The sequence below is a fragment of the Neltuma alba genome, unplaced genomic scaffold (genome assembly GCF_004799145.2).
Source record: "Neltuma alba isolate B1F8T4 unplaced genomic scaffold, ASM479914v2 tig00012410_pilon, whole genome shotgun sequence".
NCBI lineage: Eukaryota > Viridiplantae > Streptophyta > Magnoliopsida > Fabales > Fabaceae > Neltuma > Neltuma alba.
The window spans coordinates 166,827-194,408 of NW_021636902.1; the positions used below are offsets into that span (position 1 = coordinate 166,827).

Sequence of the window (27,582 nt, forward strand, 5' to 3'; positions counted from 1 at the left end):
AAGAGGACCCTATAAAAATTTAAATTTATTTATTTATTTCTCTATTTAAACCCCATTGACGTACTATTAATTATGATGCTTCCCATTTATTTCAACATATTCAAATCCCAATTAAGATATCATTAAAATTCAAAATTAATTGTTAATTTCTTCATTTGAGCTTTCAATTGAAATCCTATTTAAGAATTATGCTTCTCATTTAATTCAATATACCCAAATCTCAATCAAAATATTATTCAAATATCATCAATTGAATATATTCAAATGCCATAATGTCATACTTGACCCGTTTTTAAATGAACTAGGTATTACAAGTTTTCAAGAATATAGTTAATGATTGATTGATGTTGGATCACAAACAGAATGTCAAAAATAGTAGAGGCCTGATATCATCAAATTGGATCATATTCACACTTCAATGCTCTCATTCCATATATGTTAGGTTAAGAGAATTATATATCCATACCAGAGATATCATTACTTCTCCTATATTTCCAGATATGTTTGCCCAAGAACCTGATGAGATTGGAAATTTTGTCAGTGTAAGTTTTACTCTATTTGAAATTTTGTAAGTATTGTGACAAACCTTGATCCATAGGTTATTGCATAACCATTTGAATATGGTTTCCTATGCCTCCAGAAAAATCCAACAGAATATTACCAATGCTCCAACCTTCTGTACATTTTGTCATGAAGTTCATCACAGCCTGCAATAATAGAACCTCAATGGGGATGTCATTAATGATATATAATAGTATGCCAACCAAGCAAATTAAACGAAGAACAATTTTCAAGAGGACCAAATTAAAGCCATTTTCTGGGGGGGGGGGGGGAAAAGACACTCCCTTAGGAGGTTATTTATTTTGAATTTTTGATCAATTGAAAGTACACATTTGTTTCTCCCAAGAAGGCTTTATAAACATGTATTTCTTGTAACATAAATTCCAAAAACTAAAGTTGAATATAAAATAAAATAAATCCTTATCTGGGGAATATATTTTATGATGGTCATGCAAACTTGAATGCCACTCGAAAATTGTATAACATACAATTGTAAAAGGAAATCAATTCCAACTCTATATGTGCATGCTTCATCATATCATTCATTTAATTTAATCTATGTATAACATACAATCGTAAAAGGAAAAATTATTTACTTAAGAAAGCATATATAACATACCCTGATATTGAGAGAGAAGCCAGAACCAATACTGTTTAGACAAAGCAATGAAGAAGCATGTATATTGCAACAACTGACCAAGCAACTGCCACAATACCACAAGCTAGTTTTGGCACTTTTTGATTTCCACAAGCATATATATTGATAATTTTGTTTGGAGCAAGAAACTTACCGGTAGGAACTGGTTCCAGCCACTAGAATAAACTGTGACAGCTTATGGAACTAACTACTCCAATTCAAATTTGATTAATGGTAATAAAAGTCATACCACCCCCGTTATATAGTCATTTGTAGGGGGAAAATTAGTATAAAATATCAGTTACCTATGTTCATTTTTCAATTTTTTCTATTTAATTTTTGTTGGAAGCAGGGAAAGAGAACAAAGGTGAGAACGATTTGTAAATATAAAGAGAAAAAAATTTTAATAAGGGAAAGTTTAGAAAATTGCATCAATTTAATGTATTCCTTAGCACGTAAGAGTTACCAGTGATTTAAATTAATGCTTATTGGTCAATTTTATTATTGTAATTAATATTTAAACGTGACATTGTGTTTTTCTATTTTTTTTTTTACAACCTCATTTAATATGGGTAAGTTGGAAAAAATTTCAATTTGAAACACATTTAATGAATTGGCTACCACTTTTTGATAGTAATAAATTGGTTAAAATGACTTATATTTGGATTAGAGGGAGTATTACTACTTTGGTCCTTAACATGTACTCTTCTGGTACTATTTATAAGGCACTTCTAATATATTTCGCACAAACTAAGGAAAATCTTAAAATGCATTAACTCTCTATTAAAATATAACAATTTTCTAACTTTACCCATATTTAATATATACACATTTCAAAAGAGATAACTACCTAAACCATAATAAATGAAGAATAAAATAATATTTTCACATTAAAAAATTTAATGAATTACTTATAAATAAGAAAAAAATCTTCTCTCTCTACCCTATAAATAGGACCAAAGGAGTAATTCACTTGTAATACATCCTTATTAGAGTTTTATCCTTCTTTTACCTTTACAAATCACATTCTCTTATCTCTCGTTTCTTTTTCTTTTTTTTAATGAGAATTAAATAAGGTAAAATTGAAAAACAAGTATTAAATATACTAAAAATGACTTATATGTAGAACCAAAACTTTTCCCTATAAATGATTTACATTTAGGACCAAAGTGACATAAACTATTTATTAAATGATAATAAAGTGATAATAAATTCAACAAAATAGGGAGCGATGCTCCTTTCAGTTCAAAACATAAACATCAAATAACTAAATTAAAAAAAAAAACCTTGGGTCAACTAAATTATACAACTCAAAAAGTTAATTAACATTGGTTAAAAATAATAAATATATATTATGCAACTTATTTTTCTTAAATACTTTACTTTATGGAGAGGATAAATGGAAGAGAGAGAGAATGAAAAATGACACACAAAAAATAAGTTAAAAAAAAGAGAACAAGAAGGCATATGATTAATTAGAAATAAAAAATAAAAATATAAATTATAATTAAATTCTCGAAAGATGTGAAAAAAGAAAGTCAAAGAAAGTGATGGGGCATTGTGTGCTCTTTAAAGGAGGACTCTGTGGCCCCCGTTTGTATTTGCCAACTGCCACATGCTTTCAATAAATGGATGTGAGGTCGTTTTTTGCATTGCTCTTGGTGCATGCACCATGTAAATATTCTTGCAGAAAATAAATGATTTCACTGACAATTTTAGTAAAAAAATAAAAAAAATTAAGGAGCATTAATTAGCTTTTAAATTAGAGGAAATGCATGCACAATATTATGGCTTGGGGGAGATGTTCATTGTTAATTACTACTCTGTCCCTAGTTATAAAAACCTTTTCGTCAAATTGTATTTTTTAAAAAAACAGTTAAAATTAGTTAAAAACAATTAATATGTAATAAATATAATTTTTTTCAAATATACCCCTAATAAATTTAAGAGAGTAATAGTAAGATAAATAGAGAGAATACTGTGTTCAATGCAATATATAAAATTTATTAGGGTTAAAATATGTAATAATGCATTAAATGTTTAGACAAACTCAAAAGGGACCTTATAAAAAAGGACAAATCAATTCAAAAAATAGGATCTTATAATTAGGGATGGAGGGAATACTCCTTTTGTTTCTATTTATATAAGAGATAATTTTTCAGTGTGATATGTTTATTTTTTGAGAGATATTTAGAGGTTGTCTCAATTTTTTTTTTTGATTTTCTATTTTGCTCTCATTTAATAATTCATATTACTCATATTATTTTATTTAATTCTCACATATTCTCTCTCCACTGCACATTATGTCTCTTCCACATAGGGTATTTTTGGCAAAACAATTTTTTTTTTTACATTTTTATTGACTTGAACTAATTTTAACCAACATTTTGAAAATTCACTCTTAATATTCGTGTCACTCAAATCAGATCAAAGACTGAGAATCAAACTAAACTGAGTTTTGAAGCCACATTTTTGTGAAAATGATACTTTCTCATTGCTTTATTATGTCACGATTTGTGCAATTACAATGCGAAACATGTGTGGTTGCAGTGCGAAACTCGTGCACTTGCAGTGCAAAGTTCGCAAAATGATACATAAGTAATAAAATAAAAAAGATACTTAACATTATGTAGAGGAAACAAAACAGCCAAGATATAAAGCAAATATGCGCTTCAAGGCCTTGTTCCAAAGCTAATAATTACAAATAAGAGAACCCAACAAGTAAATATTTCCTTTCTTTACTTTGCTTTCTCTCTGTTTGTTTTTTTTTCCCAAAAAGTTTTTCAACTTATTGTATTCTCGATTTCTCTTCCTCTTCCTCTTGCCAAAAATAAATGTTAGGAGTATTTAACTGGCAATTTTAATTAAAAAATAAAAAAATTAATGATCATTAATTAGCCTTTAAATTAGAGGAGATGCATGCATGAGAGCTTGGCGCGGAGGTTCACTATTAATTACTCCCTCCGTTCCTTATTATAAAAGACAAATAATCAAATTACGTTGATAAAAAAAACAGTTAAAATTAGTTGAGGACAATTAATGTGTAAAATGTATAATGTTTTTTCCAACAATGCCCCCATTAATAAGGAGAGAAAATATGAAAGAGAACAATTAAATTATTAAAAGAAAGAGAAGTGGGAGGGAGAGAGAGTATGAGTTGGAGACAAATAAATAGGGGTAAAATAAGAAATCAATACAAAAAAATAGAGACAACTTTAAGTGTCTCTTATATATGGGAACATGCTATAAACATCAAATGTCTTTATAATAAAGAACGGAGGGAGTATTTACTGAAGTAAAACTAAATCCAATAATCGGGGTGGTTTATGATCTCACACGTTAAATTAAAAAAAAAACTTAAATGAAATGCCTTGTGCATTTGAGGAGGTAAGAAAACTCATACAATGACAAGATAAATGGAAAAATAAAGCAAAATATTAAATAATTATTGAAATAGTAACAACTAGTAAAATAAAATATTAAAAATATTATTGACAGACACACAAACATCACTTTTGTTCATTTCATCTTATGTTTTATTAATTTCGGCTCAAAAGACAGTTTCCCAAATTTATGATATACTTGCAGCACGAAAATCGCTAAATATTATTAGGGTTTCATTTTGAAGTCAGTACGATTGAATTTTACAGACTTTTTCCTTTTCAGGTTTTTTTTTTTTTTTTGCTTTCTTCTCTTTCTTCTGCTCTTTCCTAATTTCTCTTCTTTTCTCCTTAATTTCTCAATTTTCTTTCTTGTTTCACATCACTTTTTCAAGTGGATAGTAATTGAACCGAGATAATTTAATCATGTTTATTTTCTTTTCTTTTTCTTTCTCTTATTTATTGATTATTTAAGTAATTGATCACAAGTAAAGTTTTTAAATTAGGTATTTATGGTAATTATTTATTCAAATAACTAGCTACTCTCTCCGGTTCAAAATATAAGCTAAATTTTCTTAAAGATGTTGGTTTATTTTTCAAGATATTAATATTCACTTTTGTCCAAGCATTTAATGAGTTTTTTTTTTCAATTTTATCCCCGTATATTCTCTTTCCTCTTTAATTCATTTGTTACATTTTTTACTATTGTCTTCCTTAATAATGGTATATTAGGAAAAACAAATATATGCCTTACACATTTATTGTTTTAAATTGATTTTAATTAGTTTTTTGATCAACGTAATAGATAAAGTTTAGCTTATATTTTGAATTGGAGGGAGTACATTCATAAATGTCATCACCGGCAAATTGATTCAAGGGTAGCCCTTAAATTGTCACGACATACATAACATCATAAAAATGAAATTTTCTCGGATATTCTGAACTACGCTAAATCCTCCACAATCTTCATCGCTGGTATATCAGAAGACCTGTCGATCTCAACTTCAGGCGGGGTTTCTGAGTTTGAGACTATTTTTCGTTGATATAATATATAATGTTGGATTATGAACAAAATGTTGTAGAATACAGAAACCTGAAAACAGATCAAATTGTAATATCACCATTAACAACTCTTCATTGTCATTGTACTCCTTCTAGTCCTAAATATAACACCTATTTTGTAGTGTAATTTACACTATAAAATGGGTCTTATATTTAGAACCGGAGGAGCATATTATAACTGATGTCTATATAAGAGAGTGATGATCCATACCAGAGAAATCATTAGTTTTCCTATATTTCCTGAGAAATTTACCCAAGAACCTGAGATTTGACATTCAATTAGTACGAGATTACTAAGTCAGAACGATTCATGCTTCATATAACTGCGGGTTATTAAGACAAACCTTGATCTATGGATTGTACAACCATTTGAGCATAGTTTCCTATGCTTCCAGAAAAGTCCAGCAAAATATTTCCAATGCTCCACCCTTCTGTGCTCTTTCTCTTGTAGTTCGTCACAGCCTATAAACATATTCCTTTTTAACACAAATTTCAAAAACAATGTACAGTTGAAAAGAAAATGGAAACAATAAATCCTAACCTGGGGCAGATATTTTATAACCGTCACACAAACTTGAATGCCACTGCAAAATAGTGAATTTCAACAAAATTTATTAGAAGGATATCGATGACAAATAAACATTCTATTCTATGTATCCATATGAGTGGGAAAAAGAAAATTAGTGTGTAGTTAAGAAAGAATAAAAGATACCTTAATATTGAGAGAAGCCAGAGCCAATTATGATTAGACAAAGCAATGAAGAAGCATATTGCAGCAACTGACCAAGCAACAAACAGAAGCCCACAAGCTATGTTTGACACCTTCTGATTTCCACGCTACAATATGAAAAAGAAGAAATTTTAACCATTGATGACAACAAAGAAAAATAACAAACATAAAAAAGTACGAAGATCTCAATGGAAAGGAAAGCAAGGTACTAACATCATAGATTGCCATCTGGAATATGGTAAAAATTGTGAGTAGGACAGCATGGGATGAGAAAGCAACATCATTTGCTGCTACGGGTATCATCTGAAGCATACATGGTAAATGAGAAAAAAAGTTTTTTATAATATCCAAATTTGAAGCTATGATAATTAGCATTTATTGTTGGATTATATATGATCTAACCTCATTATGACCATATTTATCTTTATACTGCTTTTGAATAGTAGAGCTGAAGTACAAAGATGCATTGTATATTAGATAGCAGGTGTGCTTGGTCAGATTCAATGCCTCAAAATCAAAATTTAATCCCACCACACTGAAATAATTCGAAACCCATAAGATGAACCAAATTAGAATGGTTAAAAGAAAGCATAGTAAAACCAATGATAAAAAGGTAAGGAAGGTAAAAGTAGATTTGTTCTATTGAAACCTTTTCCTGCGATGATTTAATATGACTTGCGGGTAGAAGCTGGTAGACCACAAAGTAAAAACAAGCCAACCCACAACTTCGTAACAAACATGGAGGGGTACTGAATTCCAAGAAGCCATTCTTGATGTGAAAGGCTTACTTATTACTTGAGGCCTAGTTGTTTCTAAAGAAGAAAGCTTAACAATAATCAGCAATGTAATATGATGTTTTTGTCTGTAACAAGGAATTTACCAGTAGGAACTGGTTCTGGATATTGGAATTAACTATGACAGCTTATATTCAGGAATGAACTCAAGTTTATATTCACTTTATAAGGTTATTAATGGTCATTTTTCAATTTTATTCTTATTCAATTTCTATTGGAAAGAGAGATAGAGGAGAGAAGTGAGAGTGATTAGTAAATTTATAGAGAGAAAAAATTTAGTAAGGACAAATTTAGAAAATTTTATCAATTCAATGTATTATTTAGTATGTAAAAATAAATACAAGTAACTTGTAATAAGAATCAGACTGTTATAAATACATGCAAAGCAAACATAAGTTGGCAGAAAAATATCAAAGCAACCTAATTTTACAAAAGGCTAATAATTTCTCATTTATTATATTATAAACTATCTATTGAATGACAATAAATTCGACACTAGTAGGGAGTCTTAAATGTGACATAAAAGAAAAGAGTCAAAGGAGGACTCCATGGCCCACATGTGCATAATAAAATGTGCCTAACTAAACCATGCTTTCAGTAAGTGCACGTTAGGTCGTTCATGGCTCTTTGTAAATTTTTTTTGGGGGCCAATTTCTTCAATGGCTTTAAAACTATTCTTGCAGAAAATAAATGCGATTTAAATGAAACTTTTAATAAAAAAATTAAAGAGCATTATTTAGCTTTAAATTAGAGGAGATACATGCATTAAAGCTTGGACGAGAGGTTGGGTATGATTTAACTAACAATTTTAATAAAACAATTTTAAAAAAATACTGACCGTTACTTAACTTTTAAATTAGAGGAGATGCATGCATTAGAATTTGGAGGAGAATGACAAACTCAATTATTTTTATCTATTTTGATATCTTTTATATGGGTTTTGTCAACTTAATTAGTCTTTTTGGCCTTAATTGATTGTTAATTGAGTTAATATATTTTATTTTCAATTATTATTTTATAGGGGTAAAATTGTCATATTTTTGGTTGATTTTTGAGGACAATTAATACTACCTTATCCTTGAATTTTGTTTGCAAGTTTTTGGAAGATTTAAAAATAAAAATGAAAATTAAAAAAAAAGAAAAAATATATAATAAAAAAATAATTAAAAAAAAGGGAGCAAAACGCAACCACCTAATAACCTATTATCCATTATCATCATATTGGAGAGGGAGGACGAGACGGGCTGGACGGAAACACACTAACGAACAGAGTGCCAGCGGCGGGAAAAAGAGAACAGCGGGACAGAGCAGACCAGCGACGGCACTATTCATCATCATCTCCAGCGAGCTGACGGCGTGAAGAGGACCAGAGCTCGACGGTGCCAGGGGAGTAAAGTTGACGGCTGTGTGGAACAGCGAGGCAGACAGCGAGACCAAAGGACCAGACGCGTTGCAATAGAAGCAGAGCGGTTGAACGGAGAAATCAAACCTCCATAGTCTCGGCTTCACCTCCCCTCTCTGTCTCTCATCAACCAAAACCCGTCCTTCAGCATTCATCTACCTTTCGCTGCGTTTTTTTGTTTTTGCTATGGCTGTGATTATTAAATCATACGGTGGAGCTTTACTGATACAGGGCCTTAGCTAAATCCTTCCAATTCTCTAGAGCAATGGTTATGGCTTGAACTTAGAGCTTCAGATGGGAGTTTCAGCTCTTCCAATCTTTACTTCTTTCATTATAATTGTGATTTATAGGTCTTTGAATGAATTTTATGATGTTTGAATGGGCTGTGATGGTTTATATTTGTATTGAGATTGGTTGTAGTTGTTGGAATCTTTGACTAGCATTTAACATTATTCTGTGATTAGCTTTAATTTCTTTACATTGTACTGGGTCAGACTATGTTTTGAAATTATTATGAATATTCAATGGTAATTCAAAGTGGCTTGGTTATTGGAATAAAAATGTTAATTGCTTTTCTTTGATATTCGTTTTGGCTAATTGTGCTGAAACATTTTAATTGTGAATAATTAATATGCAAGGTGGCTTGGTGTTGATTAGTCTAATTAAATTGAGTCTAAAGGGTGGCCCTTAGAGTCCTTTGAATTTAGCTAACTCCCAAATTAATTGAAGTAATGATAGTCTTAATCATTGTGCTAGAGGATTGCTTTTCCATTTGCTGTCACTTGTTAATTCACTTTGCTTATTTCGTTCATATCCATTTTATAAACTAAAAATTTAAAAATTATTTACTCATTTTACATCCTTTTAAATTTTGCCAATTAGTTAGTTAAAAAGAAAATCAATCCCTTTCCAACTCAATTCTTTATTTCTGATACTTAGTTTGCTTAGGATTTTAAATAAAGGCTCCTCAAAGTGAAACGGCCCGAGTTTTGCACTATATTGTATTGCTTGGATTTATTTTTGATTGGGAACCCTAAGACAAATGACAAAGGCTCTCATCAGAGAAGTTCAGCATAAATTATTTACCTAATTAAAACTAAAATAATCGAGATGGTTTATGACCTCACACGGTAAATAAAAAGTAAAACAAAATATTAAAATACTTAATAAAATACCTCGTGCTTTTGAAGAGTTAGAAAATCCATACAATGACAAGATAAATGAAAAAAATAAAGCAAAACATTAAAATAATTGAAATAGTGACAAACCAGTAAAATAAAATATTAAAAATATTATTGACAAACAGACAAACATCATTATTTGTTCATTTCAACTTTTGCTTTATCAATTTCGATCGGCTCAAAGAAACATTCCAAAATTTATGGTACAGATTGCAGGTCAATCTCTGAGGTTTTATCAAGTGGATGGTAATTGAACCAAGATAATTTACCCGTGTTTTATTTTTTTAATCTCTTTCTCTTTGTATTCATTGATTATTTTAAGTAATTGATCACAAAAGTTTTTAAGTTAGTTATTTATTGGCATTGTATTTTATTCAAATAAAACTAGCCTCATTCATAAATGCCATCATCGGCAAATTGACACATAACATCATGAAAATGAACTTTTCTCGGATATTATACATGAACTACGCTAAATCCCACACAATCTTCGCCACCGGTATATAAAAAGACTTGTTGTTCTCAGCTTCAGGCGGGGTCTCTAAGTTTGAGACATTTCTTTGGATCATGAAAAAAATGTGGTGCGATATAGACACCCGAAAACACATCAAATTGTACGTAGTATCGTCATTAACAACTCTTCATTGTCATTTTATTTGTGTGTGTGTTAATTGATATACATATAAAATAATATAATGATCCTAGCGGAAACCATAGTTTTCTGATTACTTTATTATTTGTCAAGACCCATGCATTTGCAGTGTCGTACACTTGTAGTGCACAGTTCACAAATGATATAGAAGCAATAAAATTAAAAGGATACTTAGGATTATCAAGAGGAAATAAAATACCTAAGATATAAAACAAATGTGCACTTCAAGGCCTTATTCCAAGCAAATAATTACAAATAACAAAACCCAACAAGCAAATATTTCAACAGGAGACTTATTAAATAGACATCATCCTAATGTCTCAATCATTTGCCCGTTCGGACGTCAGTGTGCAGAAACTCTACATCATCTGTTCCTTAACTGCCCTTTTTCAAGATCAATTTGATTTGGATATTTGTCTATTAAATTTGACTTTTCAACCTTAAGGATTTCAGATCTTGGCTGAGAGAAACCTTTTTTTGACTTCACAAGGATGGCCTAGCTTGGCTTATAAGAAGGATTATTATTGTACTTAATCTCTTGTGGAAAGCAAGGAACAGCAGCATTCACACCCACACTAAAATATCACCAACAGCGTTTATCAGAGAGATTAATGAGGTGGATTCTTTCGTTCCCGTACCAAGATTCATAGGCCAATCCCTCTGCGTCTGGACATGTAGTTGCCTCATTCAATACTCAAGAATGGACGATAATTCTTCATAAATCTAGGCAAAGAAATCAGATTATCTGTGTTACATGGATAGGGTATCAGAGTCAGTGAGTTCAGAAGCTAAGTTGGAAGAAAGCATCTTTTCAACATGTATCTTTTCTCCTTTGTTGTCTAAGAGCGGCATTAGTTTGGATCAAAAACTCTCCACTGCATGATGATTCCAATGAAGAATGCCTGGTTATAGTTAGTATCAAGAAGAAAATGGTCTGCCACACTCGAGCAACAGAGGAGGACGTGGCTGTCTCTTAAATTCTGCATCTTCTGTCTCTATTTCGCACGTTTAACTTTCAAATAGCAACTTACTTTACTCCCTGATCTGTTGTAGCGGATAACTGTCCTATTTTCTATGGTTGTATGTGCCTTTAACTTTTGGTCTCTTATTCATGCATTTTGCCTTTTATGAAAAAAAAAGAGCAAAATTTATTTACTTTCCTTTCTTTCTTTATGTGTGTGTGTGTGTGTGTGTTTTTTTTTTTTTTTAGTTTTACAACTTTTATTATATACTCTAATTCTCTTCTTCTTCCTCTTCTCTTTTGTAAAAATATATGACTAATACCTTCACTATGACCATATGTGCCTTTACACTGCATATAAGTAGTAGAGTTGAAGTACAGGGATGCATTGTATATTAGATTGCAGGTGTGTTTGGTTAGATTTAACCCCTCAAAATCAAAGTTCAATCCCAACTCAAAATCAAAGTTCAATCCAACCAAACTACAATGATTCAAAACCCATAAGGTAAGCCAATTTAGATGGTAAAAGGAAGTACACTAAAAACATGAATGATACAAAAAGTAAGGCAAAAGTAGATATATTTTGGTAAAACCTTTTCCTGCGATCATTTAAGATGACTTTTCAGTAGAAATCGATAGACCACAAACTAAAAACAAACTAACCCTTAACTTCATGAGAAACATGGGGTAATGAATTCCAAGAAGCCATTTTTTATGTGAAGGGCTTGCTTATCAATTGAGGCTTCGTTCGTTCCAAAAACAAGGATTAACAATAATCATCAACGCAATATGATATTACTTGTTTAATTTTGAAACCAAATGCCTATGAGATCAATATTTTTTTCATCCCTTTATTACTTTTTCACAGCCTATGCATTTATGATGCAAAACCCGTATACTTGTAGCACAAAACTGGTCATGCGAAACTTGTGCCCTTGTAGACATAACTTAAGTAACAAAATTAAAAGGATACTTAAAGATTATCAAGAGAGAATAAAATGCCCAAGATATAAAACAAATGTGCACTTCAAAACCTTATTCCAAGCTAATAATTGCAAATAAGAGAACCCAACAAGTAATATTTCCTTTATTTACTTTGCTTTCTCTGTGTGTGTGTGTGTGTGTTTTTTTTTTTTTTTAAGTTTTCCAACTTTTATTGTATTCCTCTTCCTCTTCCTCTACTTTTTTTAAAAACAATATGATCTAATAACCTCATTATGACCATATTTGTCTCTATACTACCTCTGAATAGCAAAGATGAAGTAAAAGACGCATGGGATATAGCAAGTATGCTTGGTTAGATTCAACACATCAAAATCAAAGTCCAATTCCACCACACTAGAAAATTCAAAACCCATAAGGTAAGCTAAATTAAAAAGGAAAGCACAGTAAAAACATGAATGATAACAAAAGGTAGAGAAGATAAAAGTAGATATATTCTGTTAAAACCTTTTCCTGTGATAATTTAAGATGATTTGTGGGTAGAAATTGATAGACCACAAAGTGAAAACATGCCAAGCCACAACTTCGTAAGAACCATGGAGGGTTAATAAATTCCACGAAGCCATTTTTTATGTGAAGGGCTTACTTATTACTTGAGACTTGGTTCGTTCCAAAGAAGAAAGCCTAAAAACAGTTAGCAATGTAATATGATGTTATTTGATTAAGTTTTAAAACCAAATCCTCATGAGAAAAATACTTTTCTCTTCACCTATTACTTGTTGCAACCCATGCATTTGTGGCGCGAAACCAGTGCACTTGATGCAGAATTTGCAAATGAAACATAAGCAATAAAATTAAAAGGATACTTAAGATTAACAAGAGAGAATAAAGTACCTAAGATATAAAGCAAATATGCACTTCAAAATCTTATTCCAAGATAATAATTACAAATAAGAAAACCCAACAAACAAATATTTTCTTTATTTACTTCTCTCTCTCTCTCTCTCTCTCTCTCCCCGTGTTTTCTTAAGTTTTCCAACTTTTATTGGATTCTCTATTTCTCATCCTATTCCTCTTCTTTTTTAAATACTATATGATTTAATGACCTCGTTATGACCATATTTGTCTTTGTGCAGCTTCTGAATAGTAGAGCTGAAGTACAGAGACGTATTGTATATCAGGTAGCAAGTGTGTTTAGTTAGATTAAACACGTCAAAATCAAAGTTCAATCCCACCACACTAAAATATTCAAAACCCATACGGTAAGCCAAATGAAAATGGTGAAAGAAAAGCACAGTAAAAACATGAATGATAAGAAAGGTAAAGAACGTAAAAGTATATATGTATTTTGTTGAAATATTTTCCTGCGATAATTTAAGATGATTTGTGGGTAGAAATTGGTAAACCACAAAGCCAACCAACAAGTTCATAAGAACCATGGAGGGTTATTGAATTCCAAGAAGCCATTTTTCATGTGAAGGGCTTGCTTGTTACTTGAGGCTTTGTTTGTTCCCAAGAAGAAGGCTTAAAATAATTAGCAATGCAATATGATATTACTTGATTGAGTTTTCAAACTAAATCATTTTGGAAACAATACTTTTCTCATCACTTTGTTACTTGTCACAACCTATGTATTTGTGGTGCGAAACCCATGCACTTGCGGTACAAAACCCGTGCACTTGTCATGCGAAGTTCCCAAATGATACCCAAGCAATAAAATCAAAAAGATACTAAGATTATCAAGAGGAAATAAAATAGTTAAGATATAAAACTATATGGTCTAATAACCTCACTATTACGATCATATTTGTCTTTATGCATCGTAGAGTTGAAGTACAGAGATACATTGTACGAAAAATTAACCTGCTTTTGGTTCCTCAACTTTTAATTCAGTTATGACTCAGTCCCTCAAGTATGACTCAGGCTCTCAACTTCAAACTCAGATGAAACTTAGTCCCTAATTTTTTCCTATTTAATAAATTAATCCATGTCATATACAACTCACCTTGAGTCATCACTTAATCACTCTGCACATGCTAACATGGCTTTCAAATAAGCTCTGCATTCATCAGTTGCGACCCTCCCCTGTTTCCTACTCCTCATTTTCTTTCTTCTTCTCAAAGTCATCCATAAGGTGAATGTACTATTTACAGTATATATGCAGTGAAAAATTACACACCCACCCAAATATATCAAAATTAAAGTGTGGGTGGGAAAGTTGTAATTAAATTTATGAATGGAGAGGCTATATAGACAATAGATGCGGTGGGTTTAACATGACATGGAGAAAGATTTACAATAAGATATTATTATTCTTCACAAAATCCAAGTATTCCACCAAGAACCGACAGAATAACGATGAAAATCAGGGAAAAAGCGAAGCAGTAGCTCATGGAATGGAACTGAAGGGACATGCTAAACTGTACAAATGTAATTCTGTCTTTTTATTGGTGAGCATTGAAAGAAGAAAAGAAAAATCTGTTCCTTCAATTCAAGCACAACTCCCCCCACTTTGATTTTGATTGATTTGCGTGGGTGTGTGTAATTTTACACTACATAAATACTATAAATTACACCTTGGCCTTACGAATAGTTCGCAGAAGAAGGAAAATGATAATAAAATAGGGGAGAGTCGCGATTGATGAATGCAGGGCTTATTTGGAAGCCATGTCAGCACGTATAAGGTGATTGGGTGATGATTCAAGGTGAGTTGTATATGACATGGATTAATTTATTAAATAGGAAAAAATTAGGGACTGAGTTTCAATCTAATTAGAAGTTGAAGGACTGAGTCATACCAAGTCATACTTGAAGAACTGAGTCATAACTAAATCAAAAATTAAAGGGCTAAAAGATTAATTTTCCGTACATTATATATCAGATAGCAGGTGTGCTTGGTTAGATTCAACACTTCAAAATCAAAGTTCAATCCCACGACACTGAAATAGTTCAAAACCCATAAGGTAAGCCAAATTGGAATGGTAAAGAAAAGCACAGTAAAAACATGAATGATAAATAAAGGTAAGGTAAAAGCAGCTAGATATATTCTGTTTAAATATTTTCCCCCAAAAATTTAAGATGGCTTATAAGTGAAAACTGATAGACCACAAAGTAACATGAAGGGGTACTGAATTCCAAGAAGCCATTTTTGATGCGAAGGGCTTGCTTATTACTCAAGGCTTCGTTGGTTCCAAAGAAGTGTTAACAATAATGAGCAATGTAATATGATTATACCAAATCATAACCCTACCTTCCATAAAGAAACTGAGCATATGATAGCTAATCATCATTATTACCCGTTTTATCCTCCCATTAATTGTTCGTTTTATCCTCCCATTAATTGAATTTCAAAAACCTCCATGATGTTGATACGCAGAATTAATATATATATATATAAATATAAATACACCATACGTGGTCAATATAAACCAACAAATTTTAAACAGCATAATTTAATTATCAGGTTCTTATAAAAAGGACCAAATGAAGTATTTGTTTCAGAAGATGTGTATTAAATGATTAAACAAGAAAGTGAATTGATAATTAAAGTTAAAAATGGGAGGGTATTGTGGAGAGTGGATGCTCTATGAAGGAGCAATAATTGCCGGCCTCTCCCAACAACTCTATTTGACCTCCCACATATAATTAACTACCTATTTTCAGCGGTGATGTTTAAAGAGTTTCTCTTTTCAATTTTTAATTTTGAAACTAATTTTTCTTCATTCTTGGTATTTTTGTCACTCAAATTAGGTGAAAATATAATAATCAATACTTGATTGGGTTTTGAAACCAAATTTTATAGAAATCATACTTTTCTCATCACTTTATTCATGATCTGCATATTTGCAGTGCAAAGTTCACAAATGACACACAAGAAATAAAATAAAAAATATATTAAAATTATCAAGAGAAAATAAAATACCTAAGATATAGAACAAATATGCACTTCAAGGCCTTATTCCAAGCTAATAATTACAAATAAGAAAAACTAACAAGTAAATATTTCTTTTCTTTACTTTGCTAGTTCTCTCTCTCTCTCTCTCTCTCTCTCTCTCTCTCGGTTTTTCTTTTTAAAGTTTTCCAACTTTTGTTGTATTCTCTATTTCCTTCCTCTTCCTCTTGTTTTTTTTTTTTAAAAACTTTTTTTTTTCCTATTCCGTCACTCTTAGGTTTCCATAGGTATGAGTATTTTTCAAAAGAAAGACGAACATAATGCTAATTAAATGGACCAAACAATGACGTAGGAATGGGCACCAGCCATTCACCATAGAAAAGCTATAAAACTATCGATAAACCACAAGCAAGCTAGCAAAAGGTGGGAAAAATATTTATTTAGTTTTCATGGCCAAAGGGGGTAAAAGAAAGAGCAGTGGATGAAGCCCAAAGTGGTATAGTTACATAGATATTAGATAACCATGTGAAGACAGGCTTTTTGGCAATAACTGAACAAAATACTAAAAGACAACGAATAAATGCCTTTGATAAACTTTAATGCATTGTAAATGCAAAATGTCGTGCAAGCAAAAAATAGGTGGATGTACACAAAATAATTGGACAATTATGCTCATATAGTTTAGTCGTGGGGTTGTACATATAAAACAAAATTTTTAAAAAGCTAAAATATAAATTTGGTCTCTTAAGTTTACATCAGATTTTATTTTAGTCCCTTAAGTTTATAAAGTGTATTGTTAATTTTTCAATCTTAATACCGTTAATTTTCACTAACAGAAAATATTAGTTCAGCAATTAAATACTAATAAAACATGTTTAAATTTTAATTATTTAATGAAATGATTTTTATATTTTAAAATTAAAAAAAAAGGTCTCCTCTGCGATTATGGCGACCCCTCCAGGGATGCAACGCCATTGTCAATCTAGCCTCTCTTTGCTTGCCCCTCCCGCCATTTCCCACCAAGGGGGACAGGATGGCCTCCTCAAGCTCTTATTTTCAGCCTTAACCCAACACCTCATCGGCCTCTTATCTTTCTTTCCCCTCCTCAACGGTGGCGGCTTGTCTTCCCTAAGCTTAGAACGCAATCGAACAACCATTAACTAATGTTGTTTTAAAGCCTCCCCTAGTTCTATTGTTTCTCTCTTTAGAGGCCAATCAGGCTGCAGAAACCTTCATTTCTTTTTATACTTCAAGCATATAAAAATAAGCTTGTATCTACTATATATAGGCATAGCACATAAATTACCAAAAGATCGGTTGTTTTTAGAACATATATAATTGAAAACAGCTTCTACACTCCTTGGTCAATTCTTCATTGAAATTAGCAGGGCCTCTTCCAATCTTACGACATCTAACTCGGACATTGTTGACTAAGGGCTGTGTATGATAGATCAAGATGAACCCTGGAGGGGGGAGATGCCATTGTGGTGGAGGGGAAGATGCTTTTTTTTTTTTAAAAAAAAATTATTTTTATTTTATTTTTATTTTAAAATATAAAAACCATTATATTAAGTAATTAAAATTTCAGCCTAATTTATGACCATTTAATTGCTGAGTCGGCATTTTCCGCTAATAAAAGTTAACGGTTTTAAGATCAAAAGACTAAAAATAAACTTTATAAACTTAAGGGACCAAATAAAATTTGATATTAACTTAAAAGACCAAATCTATACTTTAACATTATTCAAAAGCATGAGTTGGATATCAAATTAACTTTACGCAATTTCACTATTAAAAGCACCAATCAAAGAGATTATGGACAAATATATTATATTTAATTAATTAAATATATATACATGTAATTATAAATTTTATAATTATTCATAATAAAAAAATTTATTAGGGAAATTGCCCATAAATTTCTATTCAGAGAATTAATTGGTCAATGATATCCGAGTTCAACATGATATGCTTTCATTCACGAAAAAGCATCGGCACTACGAAGGACTTACGCGCCTTTTCCAGATTTCAAGAATATATGGACAGTTCATTTTTTTTTTCTTTTTCTTTTTCTTTTTCTGGGTACAGAAGGCAGATATCCATGGGAAGTTTTCCCTTCTTATTAATGTACAATAATTATTAATTAACTTTAATACATAAAATTGTATAACTTTGAAATTGATTATTTACATCAAATAACTTTAAATTTTTCAATACTTTAAAAGTAATTTTCCAATTGAATATAATTTACGTTATTGTAAATCTAATATACAAAGTTGTATTCATTAAATAATTAAAAACTAATTTTAATTTTACTCCAAAAAAATTTAAAACTAGTTTAGATTTTGTTTTGGTGGAATGAACGAGTTTAGATTTAAACCTTTACCAGGAATTTGCGGTAAAAAGCTGCAAGTCTGCAAGCCAGCAGCATTTGATCAACAGCGACTTTGTAAATGCCAGTTAATGCAGTCTTTGGCCTTAATAAAAAAGTTAGTTTGACATTCAATTTAGTTCTAAATATAAGATCCCAATTCATTTTATCTCTCATATTTATCTATGTTTTCAAAATAATTCTTATACTAGTTGCATATGTTAAATGTTCTATCAAATTGTAGTTTTAGTTAATACAGATGATTAGCAAGAGCATTTTAGGAAAGATAATACCTATTTATTACAAATAACTAATTCAACTAATTTTTTTAATCTACACAAATTAGTCAACTAATTTTTATATAATTACTAACATGGTTGACTTGGTGATTCTGCCTCCACATTGGTCGCTGAGTTGTGCTTGTAAATTTACAACAATGAAATGTCGTATTTGTGACCGAAATTTCCACTATCAAATTTTGTCGTTAGTCCAGTAATGGAATGCAAATCATAAAAGAGCTCAACAAAACCAAAGAATGATGGCTTATGAATTTATGATTTAACAGAATTAAGGAATGATTTACTACTCCTTCCTCCTCCGCCAACTACAAGCTGTGGCTTCTCTCTATTTTTAAGAAATATTTATAAAATGTCTCAAATTTTCTTAGCCAATTTTCTATTTTATCTCTATTAATTACACTTATTTTAATACTCAATATATTTGTTATTTTATTTTTCGGAACATCATTTATTCATTTCTTTATTCTCTCTTCCCAATAAATAAGGGTATTGTTGAGAAAAAGTTATGTATTTTACATTTTTATTTTATCTTTAATCAATTTTAACTAACTTTTTCAATTACGTGATTTGGTTAAATGTTTTGTTATAAATAGAGATGAAGGGAGTAATACTTGATTTTATTATTTATATATAAATTATTATAATAATTACATGTATAGATTCAAAAGATAAATAATTATTATAAATTGGGAAAATGACAAAAAAAGGAAGGCTAAAATTGTGATTTTCCAATTTAGAAAACTAAGGGTTTGAAATGATAGAGAGAGAAGTAAACAAAAATTAAAATTTGAAAATTCAACGGAAATGACAAAATTACCCCTTTATTTTTTGAAGAATAAAGATTTAACCTCTCACTGGAGATCATGCTGCCACCACGAGTGTGATGGCCAAGAGTGTGATGGTTGCTAGCGGGAGTTTTTTTTTTTTTTTAGCAAAAGTTCTTTTTTTTCCATGAAATTATTTGTGGAAAAATCGTACCACCCAATGGTCATTTGGACCAATGAAAGGATAGATGACCATTTTGAAATTCAAGAGATATGACAAAAATACCTATTTATTTATTTTTTAAAAAAAGATTTAACACCTCACTGAAGACTATGCCGCCACTGCCGGTGATGGCCACAGGTATGACGACTGTTAGCAGGAGTTTTGTTTAATAACAAAAGTTTTTTTTGTCATAAAAAAGTATTTAATGAAAGTGGTGGGGTGGGATTTGATCCTACCACCCAATGGTTATTTGGACCAATAAAAGGATGGATGACCATTGGTTCACTAATAATTTCTTAAAATTATAATGCAAAAAAAAAAAACTCATTTACTCTAGCTCTAACTTATAACAACAACTTATCTGAGAATGACAAGTCTTTATTGGAAAATGATAAGTCTAAATTTGAGATTAACAAAGTATTTTTTCTGATACATAACAGAAAATAACATATATATTAATTAAAAATCACAATAATTTATCTGAAAATGACAAATCTTAATTGGAAAATGACAAGTCTAAACTTAAAATTAACAAGGCATTTTTTTACTGATACATAACATGAAATAACATGTGAATTAATTAAAAATGACAACAATTTGTTGGGAATGATGAGTCTTGATTGGAAAATGACAAGTTTAAACTTAAGATTAACAAAACATTTTTTTCATAATACATAACATGAAATAACACATGGATTAATTAAAAATGATAATAATTTATCTTGGAATGACAAGTTTTGATTGGAAAATGACAAATCTAAATTTGAGATTAACAAGACCTTTTTCTTGATACATAACATGAAATAAATTGTTGTCATTTTTAATTCTCAACTTTAGACTTGTCATTTCCAAATAAATTATTATCATTTTTAATTAATTCACATGTTATTTTCTGTTATGTATCAGAAAAAAAAACCTTAATCTCAAGCTTAGACTTGTCATTTTTCAATTAATTAAGACTTATCATTCCCAGATAATTGTTGTCACAAACTGAAGCTAGAGTAAAAAAGTTAACGTATGTTTTTCTTTCTTGCATAATAAGGCTAATAAATAATTGGTGTCCTAATGGTTACTTTCACTTTTATTAGCCCAAATGACAATGGGGTGGTGGAATCAAATCCCAACCCCACCATTTTCCTTAATAATTTTCATGGCCAAATATTCTATTAAAAAAAAACCCTACCCGCAATCACCACGCTGGTGGTCGACGGCCAGCCTCCAGCTAGGGGTTGGAGTGTTTTTCCAAAAACAAAAAGAAAATTTTTGTCATTTCTCTTGAATTTCATAGTTTTAATTTGGGTTTAGTTTTCTCCCTGTCATTTCCAACCCATAACTTCCTAAATTGAGAAATCACAATTTCAGCCTTTTTTTTTTGGGTCATTTTTCCTTATAAATTTGCATCATGATTCATATACATATAGTGTGTGGGGTATTTGGATTCTTTAGATATTGGAGAATTCTGTTGAAAGAAAGAAACACAAAAAGATGCACGAATATTCCAAACTTTATATATACTTTGTAGGGTATAGATATCTCTTAACTTGATACATACATATAACTTTAACAAATAGTTTGTAAATTAGGTTATTTAACTATGTTAACTAAAAACATTTTTAAAACATAATTTAATACTGACCAAGCCCTAATATTTTATAGATTGATGAAGCCATATTAAATTTTTGACATATTTAAATAAAATAAATCTATGTGATAAATTAAAAAATATTATAGCGTAATTAACTGTGTAATTATTTTATCATATATTATCATATGTGTGTGTATCGTATCTTAATTATTATGAGGTGGGTGTGTAATAGTTTACATTGATATAATTAACTGTTTTATTTTTAAAAAAAATATTCTTTCGAATTTATATCCTAAAGCCATTAAGCAAGTGATTGTCAATAGTATTATCTAAGGACAAGTGACAGTTAAAACCCACTGGAAATGCAACAGCATCATTATTTTATTATGTGGGATCAACTATATAGCTTGCACAGCACATACGTTATCAACAACTAAAACCCTCTAAGAATATCAATCATACTTAATAACAATAAATATGAAAAATTAAAAAATACTACCGAGGTTCTTTTGTTGAAATTAAACATTTTTGAGTTGATTTATTTCCATATTTATCCTTGATCTTTTCTGGGATACATGGATATTCAAAGATAGATCATGAACTACATCAAATCCTATGCAATCTTTGCCGCAGCTGGTATATCAGAAGACTTGTTGATCTCAACTTCAAGTGGGGTTTCAGAATTTGAGACCTTTTTTGGTCGATATAGTATATAATGTTGGATCATGAACAGAATGTTATAAAACACAGAAACCTGAAAACATCAAATTATATTACCATTAGCACTTATTTTCATTCCATATACATGTTAGTAGTGTAAGAGAATGATCATTACCAGAGAAATCATTAGTTTTCCTATATCTCCAGAGAAGTTTGCCCACGAACCTGAGAAATTTTATTAGTATGAGATTACTAACTCGATCAAAAAGCTCATGCTTCATATGTAACTGCAGGTTGTCAATACAAACCTTGATCTATGGATTGTATAACCATTTGACCATAGTTTCCTATACTTCCAGAAAAGTCCAGCAATATGTTACCAATGCTCCACCCTTCTGTACTCTTTCTCCTATAGTTCATCACAGCCTGCACTTAATATAACTCAACTTATTAATAATATGTCATTACTAATAATATGCTAGCTACAAAAAGCTAATTAAGAACAACAATTTTCAAAGACAGCCATATAATAAAGAAAAGAAGTTCTTTAGGAGGTTATTTATTTGGATAATTTGGAAAGCATGATCACCATTAGCTTCTGTAATCGTATTCCTTTCAACACAAATTTCAAAAGCAACAGTTGAATAGAAAATGAAATAAATCCTAACCTGGGGAAGATATTTTATAACCGTCATACAAACTTGAATGCCACTGCAAAATAGTCAATTTATACGCAATTCGTTAGAAGGAAATCCATCACGAATACACATTATTCTTATCATGTCATTGATTTAATTAATTTATGTATATCCGTACCGAGTGGGAAAAGAAAATTAGTGGAGTTAAAAGCATAAAAGATACCTTAATATTGAGAGAAGCCAAAGCCAATGATGGTTAGACAAAGCTATGAAGAAGCATATTGCAGCAACTGACCAAGCAACAAATAGAATTCCACAAGCTATTTTTGACACCTTCTGATTTCCACGCTACAATATGGAAAAAAAAAGAAAGAAAAGAATCTCAACAATTAATTGCAAAGAAAAATAACAAACATAAAATGCTGCAAGAGAGCTCAACGGAAAAGAAAGCAAGGTACTAACATCATAGATTGCAATCTGGAATATGGTAAAAATTGTGAGCAGAACAGCATGGGATGAGAAGGCAACATCATTTGCTGCTACAGGTATCATCTGAAATGTAGATGTAGATGGAAAATAAAAAAAATGATCTGTTAGTATCAAAATTTTAAGCTTTGATAATTAGTATTGATAAATTGGATTATACAAGGATATCTAACCTCATTATGACCATATTTGTCTTTGTATTGCTTCTGAACAGTAGAACTGAAGTATAGAGATGCATTGTATATCAAATAACAGGTGTGCTTCGTGAGATTCAACACCTCAAAATCAAAGTTCAATCCCACCACACTGAAATAATTCAAAAATCATAAGGTGAGGCAAATTAGAGTGGTAAAAAGGAAAGGAGTAAAAACATGACCAAAGTCAAAAAATTAATAAGAAAATGAAAGTTGATTTTTTTCGCTCAACACCTTTTCCTACGATAGTTTAAGATGACTTGTGGGTAGAAACTGATAGACCACCAAGTGAAAACAAGCCAACCCACAACTTCGTAAGAGACATGGAGGGGCAATGAATTCCAAGAAGCCATTTTTGGTGTGAAGAGGTTGATTATTACTTGAGGCTTCTTTCCAGAGAAGAAGGCTTAATATGAATCAACAATGTAACTATGATTATACCAAATCATCACCTTGCCTTTTATAGCGAAACCAAATAAGGATATGATAGTGCATCATCATGATATACCTTTTTGATTCTCCTGGTCTTTTTTATTCCCTTGTTTATCTTTCAAGAAGAGATTAAATTGAATTTGGAAACCGCCCCCACGATGTGCAGAATATAAAAATGTAAATAATAAGCCGCGTACATGATTAAATGCCAATATATAATTTCATTTACTATATTTGAACATGTGTATTAAATGATTATGATAGGAAGTGAATTGAATATTAAGGTCAATAAGGGAAGGCAAATGTGAGTGGGAAACTGGGGATATAGTGCTAAGGTGCACTAATGTCTTGTCTCTCCGACAATTCTCCACAACCCACCCACATATAATTGACCAGGTGGTTGCAACGTTGGCTAAATTTTTTTTTTTTACAAAATAAATACAATTATTCCACTATCTTCTTTTTTTTTTAACAGAAATATATTTATATAATAATTAGATTTCAAATTATTGCTGAGGATATCATGCACTTACTTTGTTATAAAGCTTAATTAATCTTTATGAACACAATAATCTGTGTCCTACCACCCTGGTCCTTATTACTTGTCACTTATGAGGAGATTTGGTCCTTTTATTTGTTATTTATATCTTTTTTAATGCTTCATTTTCAATTATTTTCTTATTATTATAGTAAAGGTGAAGAGAAAATATACTAGCAGTTTTCACTTGAAAAAATATACACTAGCATTTAATGTTCTCCTTAATAAGGGCAATAGTAGAAGATTTAATTTATTTAATATTTTTCTCTATATGTGAGAAACTCCTAGAACAACCAAAGTAGTATGATATTGGATGAAATTGATGTGAAAATAAATAGGTGTAGGACTCTGGCACCTCATTGTGAGGAGTAGCATCAAAGCCAAAGTTTGCCTCCCAAAGTGCCACTACCTAACTCGTTTCCAATATCATCACTTTTAATTTGTTCTTTTCTATATTTCTCCTTTTTTTTTTTTTTCCCGATCCACCAATTTGTGTTCATTTTGCCTCTCACTTTGTTTTGGCCGTCACCCACCATAAACGACACAAGACAACTGAGAAAATTATGCAACTTTATGTATATTTTAATTATCCATGATCCACATGCATTAGCGCGCAAGATTTATAATCTCTTTTTGACTTTTTAAGTTGACTAGATTATAATCAGACTATATACTATATTAATTATATGTATAACATAAACTTAAGGGGGAAAGAAACAAAAAAATACTCCAAATTCTGTAAATCCCAATTTGGAACTAAATGGCCTTATGAAGTCTTTAAGGATTGGTTTGGGATTAAACTTTGTAGAAAAATTACCTAAATAATCTTAGTTGAAAATTTCAAAAATGAAATACAAAATGGCAGTAACAATTTAACAAGAATGATTCTAACTTATCAAATTATAAAAAACAAATGTAAGGCAGATTGACAACATAATTTCACCAGTGATTAAGGCAGTGACGACTATTTTCACTTCTTGTCAGTGCAAAAAGCTGAAAATCTAGTGAAATTATGTTGTCTTTGCCTTAGTTGTTGTCATCATTTTAAAAAGTTAAATTTGTTACTTGTTCAATTGTCATTTTCATTTCATTTTTCATATTTCAAATTAAGAGCATTTACGTAATTTATTTACTAATAAATTTAATCCTAGACTGATCTCTAAGTATTTCAAAATGATCAAGCTATTTTGAAGTCATGAATTGAGACTTTTCACTATTCTTGCTTTATTCAATCGAGTTCCAGCAAAATCTCAGTACATATATATAAACTTGACCAACACCTAGTCACTTTGATTACACTCCTTTTACATTCGGAGCAGTTTAATCTCCTTAACATTCCCTCTAATCTGGAGTATCTTTCACTAAACAATGAGATGAGATCACCTAATGATCAGAATATATAAGAAACCTCACAATGTTTACAATATGTACAATAATTATTTCAAAAACTGTATAACTTTGAATTTAAAATATATCAAATAATTTTTAAGTTTTTAATCTAAAAGATGAAAAATATCTATAACTAGTTTAGATCTAAAACTTTATAAATCATTTATGTTAAAAAGCTGCCACCCAACAACGTTTGATCAACAAAATTTTTGCAAATGCTAGCTAATAATTAGTCAAATGGATCTTATATTAAGGACTGAAAGTAGTATATTGACAAGGTTGACTTAGCTATTCTGCCTAGATATTGGTCTCTGAGTTTGTATTTACAAATTTTCAATAAAGAAAATTTTCATGATCAATACATCGATTAAGATTTTCAATGGATGGTTCGTGTTTGTTGGGACTGAAATTTCAACAATCTTGATTTGTCATTTATTTTGTCCTACAATTTGTTGGAGTGGAGGCAATAGAAAACTCTCCATCAACCTCTGTGTTCTCCAAGATGGAATGCAGGTGAGATGAACGAGCTTATCGAAACCTAATAATGATAGATGGCTTGGCATATTCACCTGTTGCTTTCTTTTTTCCATCGAAAACATGCGTATGTGGCCCTAATGAGTTTGGAAACTTAGCTTTTACAAGTGGATTAATATACAAGGATTTAATTCATTATGACTGTATTTTTCTTTGTACTGCTTCTGAATAGTAAGGCTGAAGAAAAAGATGGACTTAGATTCCTTTAATGGACCCTCGATTTAAGAATATTAATTATTGAATTGTGATGCCACATAGTATTAAGGAATAAATTACATTTTTTAAAAAACAATGCTTAAGTTATCCTTATATTCATTATGTCAAGTTTTCCAATCATACATAGCTATGCGTCTTATTTTTAAAAGGAAGAATTACAATCAAGTCCCATGAAAAAGAAATAATTACTAAAAAATCCTAATAACAACCTCTACAGCCTATAATGATAAATCCTGAGAATGACAATCTCTGGGACTTGTTTTTCAATTTTTTTTCCTTGCTTGGGACCTCATTACAATTCTCCTTTTTTAAAATATCATCATTAAACTACAAACCCACGTGAAAAAATGATATATGACCATAAGTAATTAAAGAACTTAATATAATAAATATAAGTAACTTGATGTAAGTATTTTTCTTTTCAAGAATATGGAGGTCTTTAATTATATTATTAAATATTTTTTCTAAAATAAATATAATTCCTCGGGTCCTCCCTTATGAATAGTCAATACTCAATGCTATTTCATCACAATTGGATAATTAATATTCTATGACCCCACTGAGTTTGGAGACTTGGAATTTATAAGCGGATTATACGCGATCAGTCTCATTATGATTGTATTTTTCTTTGCATCGATGTTGAATGGTGGGGCTGAAGCGAAGAACACGTCTTCGGATTCCCTCTGTTGAGCGTCAATTCAAAATATTAATTAACAAATTAACTGTACTTTAATTTACTAGTGTTAATGAATTAATTACACTTTTCTAAAAACATACAGAGGTTTTTAATTGTTAAGTATTTTTTCCAAAAAAAAAAAAAATTAACTCCATCTCAATATTATTATATTAATATTTAATTTCTCAATTGAGACTTAGAGAGCCTGAGTTGAGGGCATTCAAATTCGATATAAAATTGTGTGACAAATAATAGGTATGCTTTGGTTCAATTCAACGATACGAAATCAAATTTTTGTTCTTCATTGAAATCTTCATCATCAAATACATGGGCTGAAAGAGATATACACCACAAATTAAATTTTATATTTAGGACCTGAAGTA

At 30.5% G+C, this 27,582-nt stretch overlaps 2 protein-coding genes across 2 annotated transcripts; both read right to left on the reverse strand.

Annotated features, from left to right (window-relative positions):
• Positions 1-5,521: 5,521 nt before the first annotated feature.
• LOC114726908 (cystinosin homolog) lies at positions 5,522-7,138 on the reverse strand. Its single transcript, XM_028913628.1, has 8 exons — positions 7,020-7,138; positions 6,773-6,905; positions 6,584-6,673; positions 6,353-6,477; positions 6,182-6,224; positions 5,985-6,102; positions 5,852-5,901; positions 5,522-5,671 (listed from the first exon to the last, which is right to left on the reverse strand). The coding sequence occupies exons 1-8, from the start codon at positions 7,136-7,138 to the stop codon at positions 5,522-5,524; spliced, it is 828 nt and encodes a 275-aa protein (XP_028769461.1).
• Positions 7,139-21,954: 14,816 nt separating this feature from the next.
• On the reverse strand, positions 21,955-27,580 carry LOC114726894 (cystinosin homolog). Its single transcript, XM_028913616.1, has 9 exons — positions 27,575-27,580; positions 23,649-23,820; positions 23,394-23,526; positions 23,197-23,286; positions 22,958-23,082; positions 22,765-22,807; positions 22,405-22,522; positions 22,272-22,321; positions 21,955-22,190 (listed from the first exon to the last, which is right to left on the reverse strand). The coding sequence occupies exons 2-9, from the start codon at positions 23,765-23,767 to the stop codon at positions 22,050-22,052; spliced, it is 819 nt and encodes a 272-aa protein (XP_028769449.1). The 5' UTR covers positions 23,768-23,820; positions 27,575-27,580; the 3' UTR covers positions 21,955-22,049.
• Between the last annotated feature and the right edge of the window lie 2 nt (positions 27,581-27,582).

What these genes read in the sequence shown, in the direction of transcription:
- LOC114726908 (XM_028913628.1), bottom strand. Translation starts at nt 7,138, where the DNA reads ATGGCTTCTTGGAATTCAGTACCCCTCCATGTTTGTTACGAAGTTGTG. An exon ending in TTAAATCATCGCAGGAAAAG is followed by an intron (nt 6,906 to 7,019) that starts GTTTCAATAGAA and finishes GAATTATTTCAG; the next exon opens with TGTGGTGGGATTAAATTTTG. An exon ending in TGTACAATCCATAGATCAAG is followed by an intron (nt 5,902 to 5,984) that starts GTTTGTCTTAAT and finishes GTCAAATCTCAG; the next exon opens with GTTCTTGGGTAAATTTCTCA.
- LOC114726894 (XM_028913616.1), bottom strand. Translation starts at nt 23,767, where the DNA reads ATGGCTTCTTGGAATTCATTGCCCCTCCATGTCTCTTACGAAGTTGTG. An exon ending in TTAAACTATCGTAGGAAAAG is followed by an intron (nt 23,527 to 23,648) that starts GTGTTGAGCGAA and finishes GAATTATTTCAG; the next exon opens with TGTGGTGGGATTGAACTTTG. An exon ending in TTATAAAATATCTTCCCCAG is followed by an intron (nt 22,523 to 22,764) that starts GTTAGGATTTAT and finishes TATTAAGTGCAG; the next exon opens with GCTGTGATGAACTATAGGAG.